This window comes from Amblyomma mixtum, chromosome 7 (genome assembly GCF_055824585.1).
Source record: "Amblyomma mixtum isolate Tamu chromosome 7, ASM5582458v1, whole genome shotgun sequence".
NCBI lineage: Eukaryota > Metazoa > Arthropoda > Arachnida > Ixodida > Ixodidae > Amblyomma > Amblyomma mixtum.
This window is the reverse complement of record NC_143018.1, coordinates 47,067,827-47,088,353: the sequence shown is the minus strand read 5'-3', so window position 1 is coordinate 47,088,353 and position 20,527 is coordinate 47,067,827. Positions and strand designations below refer to the sequence as shown.

The window sequence follows — 20,527 nt, the reverse complement described above, 5'->3', positions numbered from 1 at the left end:
GTTTGGTTTGGTTTGTTGGGGTTTAACGTTCCAAAGCGACTGAGGCTATGAGAGACGCCGTAGTGAAGGGCTCCGGAAATTTCGACCACCTGGGGTTCTTTAACGTGCACTGACATCGCACAGCACACGGGCCTCTAGAATTTCGCCTTCAAGAAATTCAGCCACCGCGGCCGGGATCGAACCCGCGTCTTTCGGGTCAGCAGCCGAGCGCCGTAACCACTGAGCCACCACGGCAGGGCGGTGAATATTTTCACTCACAGGATCCCTTGTTTTGGCACACATAGCGCAATGGCAATGCAGAGATGCAAGGGAAAAGGCAACGCTTGTGCTAACTTCCACCATCACTGTCACACTGAACCAACGACCCCCTTTGTCTGAAATGGGTGTTGCCATGCCTTGTCCTAAAACAAGAAACCCAGTGCAACAGTTGGCAAGATGCCTTGCTTTCAGATACACCTCTACAGATACAGCAGGCCATTTGGATGATGAAGTGGAGTACACCAGGGCGTACTCACCTGTGCGCAGGCCTCCTCGGGTGCCCGGGCCGTGACCGAGTGCAGAGCGGGCAGGTCCAGTCGGTGCAGGGGAAGGTGCTCGAGCAGGTGCAGCACGGCCGGCGCCACGTGCGTCGTCTGGCCCAGGCCCGGACGGCCGCAGATGAGAAGGCGTGGCCGGTGGCTGCTCACACGGCCGGCCGCAAAACGAGATCTGCACGGGCAGTCCACGTACAAGAAGAGACCGGTGACCGAGAGGAAATAGTCCCACCAGCACCGGAAAATGCAACAGCACAACAACCAGGCCAGTAAGGGATGGAACACGCAGCTCAAACCACTTAACCTTTCATGATTTCATTTAAAAACAAATGTCTTTGCACCTAAATGATATACCCAGGCCTCAAGAAAGCCAGTTCATTACTTTTCCAATGCAAAACAGCAACGGTTAATTTTTGTAGGCATTTACAGTGACCAGAATAAGGTCATGAACACGCAGCATATTTCAGCTGACCCTTTTCGTGACACAGTTTCAAAACAAAGAAAATAAGCAGAAATCGTAAGCTTCATGTGCAACTTGCATGCGGTGCAACACTCCCCATCCACCTTTCAAGGGGGAAGTGGGTCTTAGAGAAAAAATTTTCATTAATGAAGCTGCATAAACATCAAGGAATATGTATCTCATGCGCTGATTCCAAATATGCAATGTAAGTTTATGCAAAGCAAGTCCTCGTGCACTTATAAATATGTTATGTAACTTTTTGCCTAGAACTTTCAAGGAACTTTGCTGCAGGGAACTTGTTAAAATGCACACCATTGGCCTCTCTTCACATCATGCTATGCAATAAGGGTATCCTGCTTATCACAGAAGTTGGGTTAGAGGGTCTGAAGTTGCCACTTCACAAACAGGCAGAAAAATTTGTATTTCTGTTTCTGAAGTGACAATTTCAAAATCCTATAATTCAACTTCTATGACAGACAGGATGACAATTTTACCCTCATAGCATAGCTTGATGTCATGCATCGTCCCCATCACAACTCAGATCAGCACTGCTGACTGTTGCGTCCTCCAGGTTGGTTACAACAGCAGGACCGTGGTCAACAACGTCGTCGATGATGTGGTCCAGTTTTCTCATCACATCTTCCTGTTTGAGAACATGATCCACAGAGCTCTTCCACCTGTCAGCAATCACTTGCACGATGCCTCGCCAAACCAGAGGGTACACGTCCTGGAGCTCAAGGGGGGACAAGGGTCTTAAAACTAACTTTTTTATTTATGGCTAGAATATTATGAAATTTTGCACACATATGCGTTTTTCTCTTTTGATTACAAATATGAAATCATAATTGAGCTGGTGGTCTTAAATCTTACAAAGTCTGGAATGTAATTAGGCAATTTCTTACACAGTTTTAATGAACTTTCTCATTGCATTTTGTTGCTTTTATTTACATGAATTGATAACCAGAGAGTTCCCATAACCGGTGACATTCTTTGTTTTACTCTAAAGGCATGTCATCCTGATACAGTGGAACCTCGATTATACGACGTTCAGGGGACCGCGCGAAACCGTCATATAATCCGGGTGTCGTATAATCGAAAATCAAAGAATGCAGCCAGTGGCGCTCGGCCTTGCGCCGAAAACTGTTGACCGGCTTCAAGCCCGCGGCAAGTACGCCAATCAGATTTAAAGAGACAAAACCCAGCATTTGTTTGAACAGATTTGCAAAAAAATCTTTATTACCGTTTAAAAAAAATCGGTAATTTTTTTTTTCCGCCTTTGCCCAACCTCGGCGCATAAACTTTCTTTCAAGGGCTGCCTCGTCCGGCAGTAGGTCGCGCCAACGTCGTCGTGCGCGCAAGCGAAGCGCCGGATGTTGTCGACGCTCTGCAACACGTCCGCGTAACTAGGAATGGGAGCGCAAACCTCTGCATCGTTGTCCACTTCCTCTTCGTGGGAAGTTTTATCGTCGGGGCACATGGCATCCATTACTTCCATTACAAAAAGCGCCGTGGCCGCAGCTGTCCTCCCTTCGGCGAGCGCGGCCTCGCCCGCTTATCTGTTTTTTCATCAGCGTCCGCTCCGGCAGAGGCATCTGTTGCTGCGAGGGGCGTCTTATCTTTTCTCTTTATCTTTCCTCTGATCTTTTAACTCTCTTCTATCTGCACTTGGCAGCGGTGGTGGCTTGGCTCGAGCCAGTAGGCGGGCCCGTGCACTTTCCTTTTCATCCTTCTCTCAGTCGCAACAACAACGCGCAGGCCGCGCCTCCTGCGGACTCTGACTGCACAGGCTCCTCGAAAAAGAGAGCAAGTGCACTTGGCGGCCTCGGCAACGCTCTTTTCCGCGCAAAAACGGGGGTGCTTAGATTCGCATGCAAAGTTTTTTTTTCAGAAATTTTTTTACGAGAATAGGGGGGGGTGCTTAGAATCGCGAAAATACGGTACATCCCGGCCTGCGTTTGCTGACGACCTTTTTTGACGGACGGTACGAGCCAGCCGTCGTATGAAACGGGGTCCTTCTAAAATTTGCGTCGTATAACCGAGGTTTTTAATGCATTGTCTCTATGGGGGTTTTGCCGGGACCGCACAAATTCGTCGTAAAATGCGGGTCGTCGCATGACCGGGGGACGTATAATCGAGGTTCCACTGTATACTATGTCGAGAATAAAAGGTCGCAGTATTTGAGACTGCAACTCGTTAAGCTAATTGTAAATTGCTATTTATACGTGGCCTAAACAAATAAAGCAAGAATGTCATCGGGTATGGGAATTCTCTGGCTATCAACACATGTAATTAAAAACAACAAAATGCAATGAGAAAGTTAATTAAAGCTGCCTAAGAAATTACCTAATTAGACTCTAGAATTTAAGATAACTTTTGGTCTAAGACCACCAGCTCAATTATGACTACATTTTTGGAATCAGAAGAGAAAAACGCATCTGTGTGCAAGATTTCATGAGATTTGAGCCACAAATAAAAAGGTCAGTTTTAAGACCCTCGTCCCCCCCTAAATGTCTTATTTGCATTTGCCACGAAACCGAAACACGGGGCAACACAACTGGCTTGGGCGACGCCATACTGCCGAAAGACTACATGTCACCACATCGCAACAGGCCTCCGGAGTGCCGTGCCCGTGCAGGCTTTGTCTATTAATCTCACGACTGATTGAGATGTACTCCATACTTTAAAAATGTCAGTCCAAACTACGTTTTAAATATCTGAGACTGCTCAGATATTCGAGGGACTATTTGCTGTGCTTCTGCAGCCCTCATTGGACGAGAGAGCTCTACCATTGACAGTGCTGCAAACAGCTTGCGAGATTGAGTGTAGCTGTCGGACCCTCCAATGTTCAAATCAATACAACTGGCTTGCACTTCCCTCCTCAAGCAAGGCCAAACGCAAGCCTTCCATCACGTGAATGAGTGAGAGAGGAATAAAATAAAACAAAGAAAGCATGGTCCTACCTTATGCTTGGAATGAGGCTTTGGTTGCTTGCGGCTTGCTCCGTGAGATCAACTGTAGAGCTGCCAATTCCGTTCATGGCTTCTTCATCAGAGAACACACTGCTGTCGTCAGAATGATTGCCTGGGAAATCATGGGAAATCAAAAATTCAGGGGGACACTTGATCACTGACTACGCCCGACAATGCGATAGCACAGAGCATAGAGTAATAATTCACACAAATGATAATTTGCAGGTTCAAATCTCCTGCCGTTTCATGTGATTTGCTGCATGCTTGCAAGATGGCGCTTCTAAGCACTTTTCTTTTTTTGTCAATAAAGCGGCAATGTGTTCAAATTTTGATTTGCACACACAAGTACCAGTGTGCTATTTTTGGATTCACATATGCACGGATGGAAAATGATGAAGATCATGACATCCAAAGCACAACATGACAGACCGGCAGTTTAACACCCGGGATGGTAGGCTGCAGTGACTGCATAGTGGTCTAATGCAGCAGTCAGCAAAGTTGATCTGTTCGCACCGCCGTGGGTTCGAATCCTCCTCGTAGCCAATTCTGTTTTCTTTTATTTCATGCCTCGACCCAGTGTGATATGAGACGTCGCATAGGCGGCTTTTTACCACAACGAGGTGCTTTCGTATGAAGTGCGACTCTAGAAGTCCAATGACATAACTGTGCCCATAAAAGCCACAGATCACTAGGCTAAAAACAATACTCAAGTCGCCTTCAGGCTGACACAGTTCATGCCAGACCATCTAACTTCAATCGCACGAAGTCCTCAAATTGTCCTCACCCTGAATCTAATTCAAACAGAACACAGCTGAAATCCACTTTTACAACGATATGTTTATGCTTGCCAGGAAATAGACTGAGAGCAGTACAGTGAAATCTCAATGACAGGAATCTTGCAAGATCACCAAGATATTCGTACCACCCAAAGTTCGCGTCATCAAAGAACGAACAAAATTTTAATTCTGAAGCATGAGAAGTGCATTCACAAAGCCTTTTTGTCCTTTCCAGTTTTCTGTGCAAGGTCAGTCACAAAGAATTACGGAAGCTGTAAAACTTTGATGATGTGGTCTCCTGAACATTCCCAATGCTTGAAACACGCTAATTCATCAGCGAGAATGCTTCCACCACACACTGTTTGCAGGCGCGCACAGTTAAACCTGGATACAACGAAATTGAAAAAAGTCATGAAATTTTTCGTTACATGCAGTTTTCAGGTGGAGACTCGAAAGGACAATGCAGAATGGAAACCAAAATAAGAAAGAAGTGAAATCACCTTGGAAATGTTCACAGTGAACTCCCATTACTCAGAGTCATGAACGAGGAAAAACGTTCCACTATCATGCTGAACCATTGGCCCAGGAAAGGTACTCATACCGCCGTTTCCCACTCCCAATGCACAAGAGCTATCGGTGCCAAAATTACGTGGATAGGCGTGCACCGCTCGTCCCATGTTTTTTTGTTATGTCCACTAGCAGCTAAAAGATAGCCGGCGAAGCGAGTCCGTTACATCAAGGTCAACCGCCATAACACCTTCATTGCACGGAGTTCTCAAACACGCGCACTTTCAACGGGGGTGGCATTGGGGAATGGCAAAACTTTGCAATATCGAGGAAATCTCTACACAGAGGTTCGTTACATCCAGACTTAAGGGGACAGGGTAAGCAAAAAATCTGAAAAATATAAATTTTTAGTTTTTTGCTAAATATGAAATTGCATTCTTTTCTGCATCATTTGATGTATCCCACTTCATTCTGCGCAATGTATACCAACCTGAAAAAGCTATCTGAAAGCAAAGCGGTCAGCGACACACCCCCTTTACGAGCGATGTGTTTTCTCCATTTTTACTAAAAACTAAAAAAACTAGAAATATTACTGAATTTAGCTGCAAGAGAAAGCTCTCTCGCAACCATCCAAGCTCTGTGGCAATCATCCATAACCCAAACGAGTCCTTCAACAATGTCGTATGGGAGTGTGCTCAAAAAAATGTCTTTGCGGGCCAACAGACATTGAAGACTGCTACATTAGATGCTGTTCTGACCTTGAACGATGGCGCCATCGCAAGAACTAATGTTCTTGATGCATGCGGACTAAGTCCGGGCAGCAACACTGTCCGCTGGCTGAAGCAAGTCGATCGGCGTCGAGTTTACTTTGCTGATCGAGCTACGCAGCAAGTGACAAAACAGGCACAAGAAGCTAAACGGCAGGAAAAGAAGAACCAAGCTGGCCTAGATGATGACTTTGCAGCTAGTGCCTACTGAATAAATTGGTCAAAATGAGTTGGCTAAGTAGAAATCTAGGGATAGAATTTAAACTCAGTTTTCTCAAAACAAGATTTTTTGTTACGTCAGTACCATTGTTTTCGAAATGACAGTAGATATAAAGCTAATTTTTTTCTGTGTATACACTATGTATTTGTGGCAATTTACTGTACCAAAATTATCAGAGTGCAAATAACATTGTTTTAAAATAAAAATATATACAAAATTTGGTCAACATTAGGGTGTAGAAAGTAAAAAAATCAGTAATATCTTTATTTCTTGTATACTAAAATGATTTTGGTACAGCGGCTAGAAGATGAAATTCTGAACAAAATGAGGTAAATATCTTGCTCCTATCTTTATTACCGTATTTACTCGCATAATAGGCGCACTTTTTTTCCAGAAAATCCGGCTCAAAGTTCGGGGTGCGCCTATTACGCGGGGTAAAATTTCCGGAAAATTTTTCGACTCTCAGAATTGAACACACCGCGTAAACGCACTCGTGTACGGGCCGCACCCCGTTTTCGCGAAGAAAATGTTAAAAAAAAAAAAGTCCGTGTAAGGGCCGCACCGAAACTTTTGGAATACACGCGCCGAGGCCTCCGCGATCGGCTCCGGCTGCGCGCAACGGGCGCTTGATCGCGGAGGCCACACACGCGCACAGGAGCTTCCAGACGCCGCCCACGGAGGGCGCCCGAGGCCAAGCTCATCATCATCGTTTTCCTCCGCCGCGAGCTTTCGCTATCTAATCGCCATCAGCATCTCCAGCTCGTTTTTTTTTTTTGTTGTTGTTGCTGTCAAGTGCCGGGATTTGCGGTAGCGCGATAGTTATCGTGGTTTGTGGCTTTGCCGCGGAGCGTTGATGTTTTAGCTCGACGGGCAAGCACCTTAACAGCTACACGGCTGGGAGTTTGCTCTCGAACGCGGCAAGCGTGCGGCAGGTCGGGAAATACGACGTGGCCGAGAAGTGCGGCAGTTGCGAATGCGGCGTCCCTAAATTTTCGTACGCGACTCCAAGCGCCGAGGTTTTCGCGGGCCTAAGTCGGGAACGTTTCCGGCTGGAAATGAAGCTTTCCAAACAGACGTTTAAAGTGAGCATCCCTGAAAACTGTGTGCGGCTGTTCTACGCGATGTCGTTGTGCGTGCTGTGGGTCCGCAGCAGCTGCGACGGCAGCAGCACTAGTAGTGACTAGTAGTCAGTTCAGCAAAAACTTCGTTAAAATAAAGATTGGGAAGCGGGGGGTGGCGAGGCGTAGGCTTGCAATCGTGTAAATACAGTATTGATCACAGTGCCAAGTTCGGGGTGCGCCTATTATGCGCGGAAATAAAAAAATTGATTTTTCGCGCCCTAACTAGGGGTGCGCCTATTATGCGAGTGCGCCTATTACGCGAGTAAATACGGTAGTTGCTGAGAAAAGTGCACCACAATATGCCCCAAAATACATGGGAAAGATGGGGCTTACCCTGTCCCCTTAACTAAACTGGTGTTCACAGTGTTGGTGATGTTCAGGGAGCGAGTGCGGTGGCTGCCATTACCACACAGAGAGCAGGTAACATCCTAACACTGAATACATACTGCACAGATGGCGACCGTGGTGCTGGCGACTTCGAGCACCGACTGCAATTGCAGCCACAACACTTAACACCCCCCCCCCCCCCCCTCCAACCCACTGCACCCATTTTTCGGCTATGCCACTACCGTGACGAATAGTGGCACTTCAGCAGCAACCACCAAACGCACCCCTTGCCTTCCAAGCATTACACCTTCAAACCTAGTAGTTCTTTCGCTTCCGTGACAAATGATTATTTTTTCTCACAGCCCTGGCCAACAAAGCAGCACCCTGGGAGCACTAACCGGCACTCCACCGGGATGGGGGCGCCCGTGCACTAACCGTCCTGGCTGGTGGTGCGGCGCTGCACCATGACCGACGACTTGTGCAGGCCGGTCGCAAAGGCCCCCTGCAGGTACACCAGGGCCTTCTCCACAGCCGCGCACAGCAGCGGTCGCACGGTCGTGCTCAGGGGCCGCGCTGGGGACGCCCCACAGCGCTGGGAGGCCGGCACGATCTTGCGCATGGCCCGGTCGTAGTCCTCGGGCAGGATCTGCGGGGAGGGGCAGAGCGCATGCTTTCACTACAGACGCTTCTGGAAAGCCACGGTACCCCAGTCAGCGCTTGCTGCTGCTCCTCTTACAGGCTACAAACTGCACCAAAGGCAACCTCCTCTGAGCAAGGCAGGTGCAAAATTTAGTTTAGCTTTGTTTAGATTCAGCAGTTTAGTTAGGTTTCATGCTATGCCAGATATCCTAATACACAAGCAAGGCATAGTTTTGGAACAGTGTGGTTTACTAAACTAAAAGTCAACTCAACCAGAACTATGCTCTCACAATTCAGTTACACAGCCTAAGTTTGCTTTAGGACTGTGGTGGCAACACAAGAAATGGAAGAGCAGCATAGGAGTCAACTCTGGTACCTAGGGATCCCTATCGTGCACTCTTTGATGGTTTAGGTTTATGTGGGTTTAACATCCCAAAGTGACTCGGGCTATGAGGGACACAATAGTGAAGGGCTCCGGAAATTTCGACCTCCTGGGGTTCTTTAACATGCACACACATGGCACAGTGCACGGGCCTCTAGAATTTCGCCTTCATCAAAATTCGACCGTTGTGTATGGGATCGAACCCACGTCTTTTGGGTCAGCAGCCGAGTACCATAACCACTGAGCCCCCGCAGCGGGTTTGTGAAATCTTTGAGACCCCATGGCCCTGTGAAATGCAGTCCGAGAACCCAGGGTGCACAGACGTGCCAAATTAGCATTCGAACTCGGGCTTTGCACTCCGGCGTGCAGTCAAGGAGTGCCCACGCACCTGGACCGAGTCAATGTTGAGCTGCAACTTCTCCTTGGTGGTGTAGATCTGGGGAAAGCTGCGCCTGAGGGCCACCAGGGCGGCCTCCGAGCAGAGGGCCTTCAGGTCGGCCCCACAGTAGCCGGTGCAGCGGGCGGCCAGCTCCGACAGCAACGCCCGGCCCGGAGGGGGGCACCAGTCACGGGTGTGGATCTCCAGGATGCTCAGGCGAGCCTGTCATAAAGCAGCAGAAAACAGGTAATACAAATTAGGAGGTAAAAATTTTTAAAGCTTGGTCCCTTGGAACTTTTCCTCAACCCCAACACAACATTCAGAGTGTGACAAGATATTTTTTCCACTGACAGAGCCAAAGTGCTAACAGCTGATCAGAGTAACAAGCTTCACGTCTCAGTATGAGGCCGCTGAAGGAGTTCCCTAATCCAAGACAGCAAAATTGGCATAACACGTCTTTATAAAACGGGTACCGTTCCCATCATGCCTCTGTATGTTCAATGCAGACTCACAACAAGTTTACAGCCACACTTCAAAATGGAAAGTGCCACTAGCTCAGCACATGGACAAACTAAATAAAGCCCAGGAGACCCACGCTAATGCCTATAAATTTGCCTTCTGGACTTCAAGGTAAACCGACTACAGCAGAGAGGTTTGCAGCAACAACAACGACAACAAAACAAGCAAGAGAGTGACTTCAGGATCATGCTGCTAGCCATCAACACTGAAGTTGCAGCAAAGCTAAAGAATGATCAAGCGTGTGCATGATTGCAGTGATATGAAAAAAGTAGGTGCTGCCAATCCACCAACTAGTTGTTCCCACATTAAGCCTATTCTGTCACTGCTTGCATACTTCTGCATCTTCCACCCCGTTTCTTTCGGTCAATGGCAGAGCAGACACCAGACGCAAGGCACATCCAAGCAGCGCGCTCACCTTGTGGCAGGGCAGCGAGAAGTGGAACTCCCGATCAAAGCGCCCCGGCCGCCGCAGCGCAGGGTCGATGGCGTCGATGCGGTTGGTGGCCCCGATGACGACCACCTCGCCCCGGGAGTCGAGGCCATCCATCAGGGCCAGCAGGGTGGACACGATGGAGCTGTGGATCTGGTCCTGCCGCGTCGACCGCACGGGGGCCAGGCCGTCGATCTCGTCAAAGAAGATGATGGAGGGACGCATGGAGTACGCCTGCACAATGCGGTGGCAGGACCAGACACTTCCATGACAAGAGGAAACCCAAATCTCCAGCACACCTCTTACACAGAACCTTTGCACATCGATTGCTCAACACAAGATAGGTGAGTAATGAAATGAAAATGATACGAGAGTTTTGGTCATAAATTACTCACTCTCCTAAGATTAGGTACAAAGTCTCAAATTTAACCAGCTGGCCAAGGCCCGTCCCAATGAGCAGTATCGCCCACGAAGGGGAAGGATTTGCTTCAGTGATGTAGGGAACTTTTCACTACCGCTGAATAGCAGCTGATCACATCCCACAGAGAGTTGAGAATCTGGGCTCAGAACAACACTCCACATGTGTTAACCTGGCTTCTCAAAATACCTAGGCATTAAAACCAAAAGCCAAGTAAAGCAATAAAAGACTGCAACAATCTGGCACCACCAGATGACAGACATCACAGTAGCAAAGCTCGCACTACACGGGTTCTCTTACTAGTGCGAACATAACACCCTTGATTTTAGAGCACCACCTCTGGTACAAAGGCACAGGAACAAGGATCAGACAGATGGTGATGGTGGCTTTGTCACCACTGTTGCCCAATGCCCATATCGAAGAAAGAGCTTTTTCATAAAGAATGCCAGACTCTGTGCTTGAAGATAAGATTTAAATAGAGGGACAGACAGTAATTCCTTCAGATTTCTAACGAGATTGGCTTTAGAAGGCACAAGCAAGCACTGCCTACAGTCCCTCCCTCAGGCCACGGTTGGGCAGTGGTGGCAGATGCGAGTATGCCTTGTATCCCTGCATTTTCTATCCCAGCGCCCACCAATGTTCCCTCACCTGGTCAAACAGCATGCGCAGCTGCCGTTCGGACTCCCCGACCCACTTGCTGAGGCAGTCGGCGCCCTTGCGCATGAAGAAGGCCACCCGCGAGTCACCCCGGCCACACTCGTTCGCCAACGCCCGGGCCACCAGGGTCTTGCCAGTGCCTGCATGGTGCATAAAAAGGTGTCACTCCTGGCAGGTGACAGACAAGCAACGAGCCACAGGCACCACTCTACATCGAATTTGCTTCTAGACCCCGTCAAATAGGACAGAAAACCACCGGAGCTGCCCTTTAAAGGGGCTCTGAAAAGGGCTCTAATCAGTTCCAGTATGCGTGGGATGTTAAAGAACGCCGCTGCACATATATCCTCCAGCAAGATTTGTAGAAGCAGAGTTATCTGTAGTCAGAATTTGAATTTCAGCGTCTGCACGCCTTTCCTTCTCCTCTGATCACTTTTTGCATGCTGAAAGGTCGGCGCTCCTCGGCCGGCCCCACCGCTTTCCAACTCACCAGAGCTATGCTGTTTATTCGCAACGGCTATGGTAGCTGCCTGACAACTAAAGAACCTAACCAATAGCCACCTCTGAACTGGTATACACAGGGGCGTGCGATGGAGGAGGGTGCAAGCAAGAAAATGTTGCCGGAACGGGCTCGCCAACTTTCGCACGCAATTGTGGGTTCTCTGCTGCGTGCAGAAGCATATTACAGGCGACGACTGATTTTTCGGACTCCCTAGGTCCGCGAAAACGTCCGAAAAATCGGGCAGTCCGGAAAATCAAATTTCACCGAAAAAAATCACGAACTTATTACCAGTATGCCAGAGAAAGCGGCCAATTGTATTGCACACATTCTAAAGCTCCTGATGACTATATTTCGCCGCACGACATACCATATAAACGCGTATAAGGGCCGTACTTTTTTTTTTTTTTTCTAGATTCGATGGCCAATTTTTGGGGTGCAGCCCATACACGCGATGTGCGAAAATTTTTTATTTTTTTTAAGTAAAAACACACCAGCCAGGGAATGAGCGACATTTATTCTACGTTCAATCGTCACTCGCGGTGTACGCTCATCCCAAAAGAAGCCACGCAGCATGTCCGCTGTCAACGCGTAGCCGTTGTTCCGAAAATCCATCCCATAGAGGAGGAGCTCTTCTTCCAGTTCGGGAAACTCGCACGGCTTGCCTCAGAAAGCGCGCTTTTTGCAGCTTGTATTTCCCTTTAGGTTGCACCATCATCGGATGCACTTCTCGACCACGTCGAATCCCTGCCCGCCGCAAGCTAACCGTGTTCGAGAGCTAACTCCCAGCCGTGTAGCTTAAGGTGCTGGCCCATCGTGCTAAAACTGTGAAGCTCGGCGGCAGCACGGGAAAGCCACAATCACAACTATTACGGCGAACGCGCTAACACGCCACAAAAGGCTGGAGCTGGCGATACTGATGCCAATGTGAATAGCAGAAAATCGCGGCGGAGAAAAAAGTTGGTGATGATGATGATCACGGCCTCGGGCGCCATCCATAGACGGTACTTGGAAGCTCCTGTGCGCGTGCCGTGGCCTCCGCGAACGGCGCCGCGCCCAAAGTGCGCTTCGATCGCGGAGGCCACAGCGTGCGCGCAGCCTCCGTGATCGTAATCGCGTTCCGTATTAGGGACGAAAGACTCGGCACAGATGAGCTCCGTGAACTCAGACTACGGTTCAAGTTCGTGCGGCGGAAGACATTCAAGAACAGTACGAATTCGAAAACACGAGAGCGCAATGTGCCGACCCACGCAGAATTTCAGAGTCGCAAGAGGCTCCCTTTAAGCTTGAATTTTGTTTTGTTTGATCAAGTTTTCGATCTCTCCTGCAGTTTGAATTAATGAGGTTCCACTGTACACATTATATGGTGGCTTGGGTACTGGCGGTGAGTGCGAACGAGGTCCGAAAAATCGAGTGGTCAGTTGCGGTGCGTCCGAAATTTCAAGCACACTTACACGTTGGCTTTATGGGCCATGTCGCGGTGCCGCGAAAGAGACAGAATAATCAAGCATGTCCGAAAAATCAGGCTTCCGAATTTTCGGTCGTCGACTGTATTTGGCTCAGGTGTTCATGATAGCCCAACGCAGTGACTGAGAGAGTTGCCGTGCTCTCTTCGGGAAGGTGTTTCGAGCCCCTTTAAGAAGCAGTGCGAAAGAGCGAACGAAAGGAGGTGATGCATCAACCTTAGCTCTTACAGGCCGTGAATGCAAGAAATCGCCTTCCCAGAATTCATTGCAGTCATGCATAAATGGGTGGCATTCACCTCCTGTGTCGGCCACGAACAGGCACTCGCTATACAGCCACCAGTGTGATGTAGTCATGCAGTTTACTATCATGTCACATCCACGTGTGTGCCTTCTCAAATCTGAATGCTCAAGCAGCCAAGTTGGCACAGTGACAGTGGTGTGGCATCTAAAGAGTACGGGCGAGGACTTCGGCAACATCAATGATGGTGAAGCCTGCAGGGTGCCCAGCAGAATATGACAGTGCATGTCATGACCGCCACCATGACTGGCAGTGACAACGACTATGAGGATTGCGTCGACACTGTTCATCAAGCTGTCCTTACATCTTTTTGTCAGACAGTCCGCCAACATGCTGAAATGTTGAAAATAAAGGTGAACTGAACTGAACTGCTTTCAACGTAAACAAGTGGATTAGAGCAGGACTCGGCACTTCTTTTCTTTGTCGGAACCTGCGCAGTGAAGTGGCATTCAAAATACAACACGCCACTCAACATCTGATTATATATGATCACTTTGGCCCATAGAGTATAGCAGTTTAAACATCTTTTCAACCTTTGTTCTTAACTGGCTTGCCCATTTACTGTATAAACTCATGTAAGGGCTGCACCTTTTTTTTTTCTTTTTTGAATTTGGCGGTAATTTTTCACGGTGCTGCCCATATGCGAATTAAAAATAAAGCGCATAACCGTATTTTGGTCAAATGTTTAGGGGAATGTTTGTTCCCACTTCGAGTTATTGATCAATTCGCTCTCACCCTACCATAAGCTTGCCGTCCCGGTTAGCTCAATTGGTAGAGCGACTGCTCTGGTGAAGCGGTGGTCCCGGGTTCGAACCCCGGACCAGGACGAATTTTTCTGTAACTGCGAAGTTTCTGAGAAAGCTGTATAGCTTTCCTTTGTAGCCGTATGGCTGCGCTCGGGTGGATGCCAATGAGTAATTACTCCGTTATAACCGTATTTTTTTCCCTCAATCGTCTAGCCAAAAATAGGGGGTGCCGCCCACACACACGGGTGCAGCCCTTACACGAGATTATACAGTAGTCGAGCAATTATTATGGCCCTGTCAGGACAACCGAATGAACAAAATGGCTCAATTTCAAGTATACTATGCTTGGCATTGCAACGGCTAATTCTGCACTGCCTATGCATACATCGTAAACTCGAAGGTGGAGCATGAAATATCTTTTTTTTTTATTTCCCAGCGATAATGCTGCGCGCAATTACACAGAAAATGTGAGACCGGTGGACTGCAGAGCCATGAGAACAACGACCCGCTTCAGAAGCGGAGCGGAACTTACCAGGAGGTCCGTAGAAGAGCACTCCCCTCGGAGGCGAGATCTTGAAGCGCTCAAACACTTCCGGGTAGATCAGCGGGAAGAGGATCATCTCCTTCAGCTGCTGGATGTGTCCATCCAGGCCTCCCACACGGTCAAACATCACCTGCACAGAAACAGAGCGGCACTTAGATATAAATTTTTCAGTGAACTAAGCACATAAGCACACTAGCTTGACTTACACACTACAAATCCTCACACGCTTCCAGAATATGCTGCACACATCAACTAGATCTTCAACTCAGCACATATCTATGCTTCCACTCACAGTCTCCAAAGGCCCATTCTACGCAGGACAACATCTAGCCATTGCCAATATCTACAAAACGGGGGCTCCAAGTGACGGCACTCACATCCTTGTCAACCTGCATGGGGTCGACATCAGCCAAGCTGGAGCCGATCTTGGCCCGATCACGGAGCACTCCCTCGAAGAGGTCCTTCTCCTGGAAGTTGAGCGGCAGGCAGCGGTTGCGGGCGCGGACCATGCTGCGTGCCTTGCGCCGCTCGAAGCGGAGTTCATCATCACTCGAGCTGCTCGTTGAAGAATTGTTGTGTGTGGCGTGCCGTTTCCTGCATCCAGAGAGACGGGCAACAGATATTCGTAAGAAGGCTTGGACATTCGCTCCTGACAATAGGGGAGGGGTCAATGTGATGACTGCTCACATCAGAGCATTAATGCAAACAAAGCAGCGAAGCGGGCCACTCGTAAAGTACGCAGTGCTAAGGTGACTGATCTATACCACCTCTTGACACTGCACTGCGAGCAAGATGTAGCTAAGACTTATGATGAATCTGCTAGCTACCATAGGCGTCAGTTCACTCACATGAAAGCATGACCGATAGCGCTTCTGCCCACTGGACACATACAACACACAAAAATAGCAAACCAACCTTGCCCCACCTTGGTTATTTTCCAACAGCAAAAACTGAAACCAAAGATTCTTTCAAGCTGCTTGTTGTCTTTGTACCAGTGCTTCACACTGAATGCTCTGCCAGTTCCTGCTAATGCATGCAATGCTCACCTTCTGTACATGGGGCTTCGGTGGGCTGGGGACCTGAAGGATGACCGGTTCACCCGATCATGCTTTGGCGTGTGGAAGATGCTGGTTATCCGCTTGGAACGCTTTGTTTCCGCTGCACGAGGAAACATATCAAGAGCAATGTATGTAGAGCTGAGACCTCCCACAATGAACCAGTAACGCCGAAAAGTAACAACCACAGGACCCCCAGAAATAACAATCATAGGACCTATGCAATTATCTGAAAATGTTATGCGCTTTCCAAACAAAGCGCTGCGTCAACAAGAAAACATGAAGGTGCTCATTTAAAATCAACAAGCAGCTTGTCCTGTTAGGTGTTTTAAAAAAGCAGGATTCTTTCTTCAAAAAGAAGAAATGGGCATGAGCAAGGCATGTAATGCAAAGGAAAGATAATGGATGCTGTAACAGAGTGAATTCCAAGAGAGGACAAGCGTAGAAGACAGCAACAGAGGGTTGGGTGGGTGGATGAGGTAAGGAAGTTTGCAGGGACAATGTGGTCGCTACTGGCACAGGACTGGGTTACTGTACTTATACCCCTGTCAGACGAGCAAGTTTAGTGTCATTTTCAACGAGTGACACTCACCTGTAGTGTCATTCACATCGTGTCACACGATGAACTTTAATGACACTCGCTGCTGAACGCACTCGGCAAGAAGTGAGTTTGGGGAACGCACTTCACTTTTCCCGAGGGGCGAAGTGTATAGCCCCGGTAGTAGCGTTTCGAAATTAGAATACAACGTCGGCAATAAAAATGGCGTTTTATTGAACGCAGCTAACTTTTTTTGCCCTCTTGTTCATGTAAACTTATTTGTGTTGCCATTAAATATATATACTGCACATATTCCGACATTCTTGTTTTCAGCTGCAATAATTTTTTAGGCAGCCACAGCAGTATGGCTATGGCGGCTAGCATGGCGACCGTAGCAACCATCTGCAACCGTTTCGGTGTGACGGTGCAACAGTGCAGTGTTTGCAATCCAAGGAGGCGCTCGAATGCACATGTATGACGCCACCACTTTTTGCCAATCAGATTGTGTCAGCTGCACAGAAACGCTATCGCCGTGGGTCGCCATGATGCTTCAAAAAGTGAAGTACTGCTCCTGGCTTGTCTCGTCTTGCGAAGCCTTTTTTGTAATCGCCAATATTGCACAAAGCTCCTTGATAATCATAAAAAATTGCTTGCAGTTTGGAATCTACTGTACATTAACTGTACATTAAAGCTTTGAAGCGCGAAAAGTAATATTTTTTGTGCCTTACTTGAAAAGCCATCGTCTCCACCATCAATTCCGAATGACACTTTATTTTTCCGTGTAGCAGCACGCCCCGAAAGTGTCACTCGTTCTGGAGAAGTGCACTTCGCGAAAGTGTCACTAAACTTGCCCGTGTGACAGGGGTATTACTCGCACACTTTTTTCCTTCCAAATAAGGCTTCAAAAAGGGGCACAGAAATTAGTAGAGATTCCACAAACAGGTCCTAAAGAAAAAAAAACTACAAAGGTCACAATGCGCAATATATGCCGTCCATACGACAACCCCCTAACTGGCACCCTTCACCGGCCAAAAAAAACTGATACAATCGCAAAGCCAGCAGTCGGTGCCAAATGGAGATAAAAGGCGATAAAACTGCACACTCGCGTGTGGCCCACATGACTGGCAGCAAACCGAGTAGCAAATGGCTCGGTAGCTTCAGAGCTTGCTCTCGCAACTGTCCATGCAGGAAAGCGACCACTAGCAAAAGCGATCTGGGTAAACGATACACAACTCAAATTTTTGAGGGCACCAGTGTGGCGGCCACATCAATCTTCCCAAATATGCCTAGTGCACATGCACGTGCATGCTGGTGGTTTGACGCAGCAGGGAGCATGAAATGTGCAAATTAAAGTTCTTTTTTTTTTTTAGATAAGCCCATTAATAAATTAGGGCTGCGCAAATTATGCGTGTTAATACGGTAATGGGGCGGGATATAAGAGGGGCCTTTGTCCTGCCATCAAAATCATCGTCTCTACGGCAACATAACGAGTGGATGCAAGTGGCTGCACAGTGGGAACAAAGGAGTTATAGCTAAGAACATGGAGGCTTATCAAAGACCCAAATGGCCAGGTGTGTTTACTCAGTAGTAAAGTCCCAAGTCAGTCAAGGATCCCAGTTTACCATCAGGCTGGACATCAACAAGGCCAGTGCCACATTAGCATCGTCACTCTTCAGCGGTGACCCAACATAAAACTGACACACACACGGTTCCGAGCCAATTACCTATATTCCCTGAACCTTCTGTCCCATCCGGCCTTCCCCACGTTTCGACCCTAGCGCCCTCCTGTGTTCACTCTCGCAACTGAAATGTTCACTAGTGCCCTCCTGTGGTGAGACTGCCACAACTAAGCCTGACACTTTCACCACACCACCTCAACAGCATGCCAAGATTCACACCTACCGACAGGCACCTGGAAACGCTCCGTAATGGGCTTCTTGGGACGGAGGTGGTAGCCGTTCATCATGGGCAGCTGTTCTACTTCCTCGTTGTCGTCAGTCTCACTGGACCCGGCCGCCGAACTACCGCCCTGCCGCTCCAAGTCACTGCCTGCCACCGCCGCAGCGGCGGCCGCTGCCTCGCGTCGGCGACCACGGCGCTCCTCCGCGGCTGCACGCCTGGAGCTCCTCGTGCGGAAGAATGGCGGCTCTTCGTCGGCCTCCTCCGCCGCTGCAGACATCTGGTGCTGCTGACGCGTCCGCTTTACCCGCGAGTACATGTCATCCCCTGCGAAAGGCTGCAAGGCAGTTGCGAAGAGCGACGCTGGAGAACCACTCAACGAAGGCCGTTAATTAGTGTGGCTCCATGCATCGACTACAGCTCAGCTTCACTTCCTCACGTTGCCTCTGCATTTTGCAAGCAGCCCACACTGGCTTGCAAGGCAGGTGTAACAAGCACAAATGTAACCACATAATGCACCTACTCTGCGGTAACCATTGTCAGTGAAGCTGCATTCTAGCTATCGCACACCTTTTTTTTGCCCCGGAAGAACACAGTGAAAGTCTCTATCACCATTTCATTACTTCTAGAATAAAACTTCTTTAAGCTTGTGGAACAATAAAAAAATAAAATCCCATTATGAAGCTTCGCTCTAACAGCAAACATCCACAACGCTCCTGTCTGGCTAGACTGTACTCCCAAGAACACCACAAATAGTACTCATGACTGCACTATGCTATCACGGGCAACTGAAAACTACCCAGTCATTTCTGACCTGGCATTCAAATATGTGCTGGCCCAGCGAACAAAAGCTTCTCTCAAAGCCACATTTATTCGCGCTTCTTTCCCGTCTGAGACTCAGCATTAGGAACTTTGAAAGCATGCACAGGACATCCCGACCACAGTCACTTCTATACTTTTTGCGTAATATGCCAGCAGCCTAAGCCATCACACTCACCTGCATTTCAGAGAGTCCAAGACGACGAAGTTCCGTGCTCACACCCTTCTCATTGCTCCGCTTCGACTCAAGGCTGTCTTCATTGTCACCATCGAGGGTCTCAGAGTCCTGTGTGGCGACAACAGTCCAGCGGAACACACATTTAAATACGTCTCAGCTCGGTACAATCCACGCAGGCCCCCTCCCCCTCACACAAACTGATAAACCTAGACCTTATCTGGCAGCAATAAGAGGCAGATAAAAAGATGGGCAAAATTAAACGGTATCCATGAATGTGTGCAGCTGGTTCCAAGTGTCACCTGAGCTCAGTTTGTCCCGACTGCAATCGTTTTCAACATGCTTGCAAGCCTACCTAAAAGCGTTTGGTGAGCCTGATTCTTTCCACTTTCATCGTTGTCACTCCAGCAAGCATTACAGCAAAAGCTGCGTCCAAATTGACTTCTTATCAACCTTGAACAATATCTCTTGCATAGTTAACCTCTTCTAAAACCCATCTAGGCCCTCTGAGAATCAAGTTAAAGGTGCACTGAAGAGGATTCTGAACTTGTCTTTTTGCCGCGGGAACTCGATCTACCCGTTCCTAGCATTCTTAGAAACAGTGACTTATTGCCCTGTGTGGCCGATTTCCCCAATTAAATCGAATTAACGTCCGGCTCCCGCCTTTTTTTTTAATTCTGCCTCGTACGGTGGGCGGAGTCGACCAACGCGTGGAGCGCCTTTCACCCAGTCCCGTGGAGGCTTTGCTTTCGCTTTATTTTGTTTTTTAGGTTTCCATGAATAAAAAGTTTCATTCACAGATAATATAGCTGCAAAATAATCCCGAAGAAATAAAAATACGCGCGGACTATTTGCTACTACGGACTACTACGTATTACTCCGCCGATGGCAGAGCGGCAAGCCGCCACGGGACTGGCTGAAAGGCGCTCCACGCGTTGGTCGACTCCGCCCACCGCACGAGGCAGAATTAAAAAAAAAAAAGGCGGGAGCCGGACGTTAATTCGATTTAATTGGGGAAATCGGCCACACAGGGCAATAAGTCACTGTTTCTAAGAATGCTGGGAACGGGTAGATCGAGTTCCCGCGGCAAAAAGACAGGTTCAGAATCCTCTTCAGTGCACCTTTATCTACACAAACTACCACAACAGGTAGTTCCTGCTGGCTGCTCATTCGGTTGACGAAGTTTACAAGCCCACTTTCCTCCAAAGCACATGCATATAAGCTAACAATGGTACATTATGTACATGCCCATACCAGAGGTACAAAAACAGGTCAGTTAGTGCCAAGAGGCAGCAAGAGTAGGCCCTCAAGGCATAATGCAGTGATGGTTTAACAGCTGCTCACAGCGACACAGTTATGCTAAACAACGAAGCTTTCGCAAAGGAAC

General features: G+C 48.4%; 1 protein-coding gene and 1 non-coding gene across 4 annotated transcripts in view; one reads left to right on the top strand and one right to left on the bottom strand.

Annotated features, from left to right (window-relative positions):
- LOC149335925 (ATPase family AAA domain-containing protein 2-like) overlaps positions 1 to 20,527 on the bottom strand; it is a 60,445-nt gene that overhangs the window by 27,777 nt on the left and 12,141 nt on the right. For all 3 annotated transcript variants that reach the window (XM_089552463.1, XM_089552464.1, XM_089552465.1), the window contains exons 5-15: positions 19,144 to 19,251; positions 18,150 to 18,483; positions 15,701 to 15,812; positions 15,032 to 15,248; positions 14,643 to 14,784; positions 11,096 to 11,244; positions 10,015 to 10,263; positions 9,090 to 9,302; positions 8,116 to 8,326; positions 3,954 to 4,074; positions 516 to 708 (exon numbers count right to left, since the gene is read on the bottom strand). In XM_089552463.1, the coding sequence (XP_089408589.1) occupies positions 516 to 708; positions 3,954 to 4,074; positions 8,116 to 8,326; positions 9,090 to 9,302; positions 10,015 to 10,263; positions 11,096 to 11,244; positions 14,643 to 14,784; positions 15,032 to 15,248; positions 15,701 to 15,812; positions 18,150 to 18,483; positions 19,144 to 19,251 (2,049 nt within the window). The remainder of the gene's footprint in view (positions 1 to 515; positions 709 to 3,953; positions 4,075 to 8,115; positions 8,327 to 9,089; positions 9,303 to 10,014; positions 10,264 to 11,095; positions 11,245 to 14,642; positions 14,785 to 15,031; positions 15,249 to 15,700; positions 15,813 to 18,149; positions 18,484 to 19,143; positions 19,252 to 20,527) is intronic.
- On the top strand, positions 14,118 to 14,191 carry TRNAT-GGU (transfer RNA threonine (anticodon GGU)). The gene has a single exon. It is a non-coding gene; the product is annotated as a tRNA-Thr (tRNA).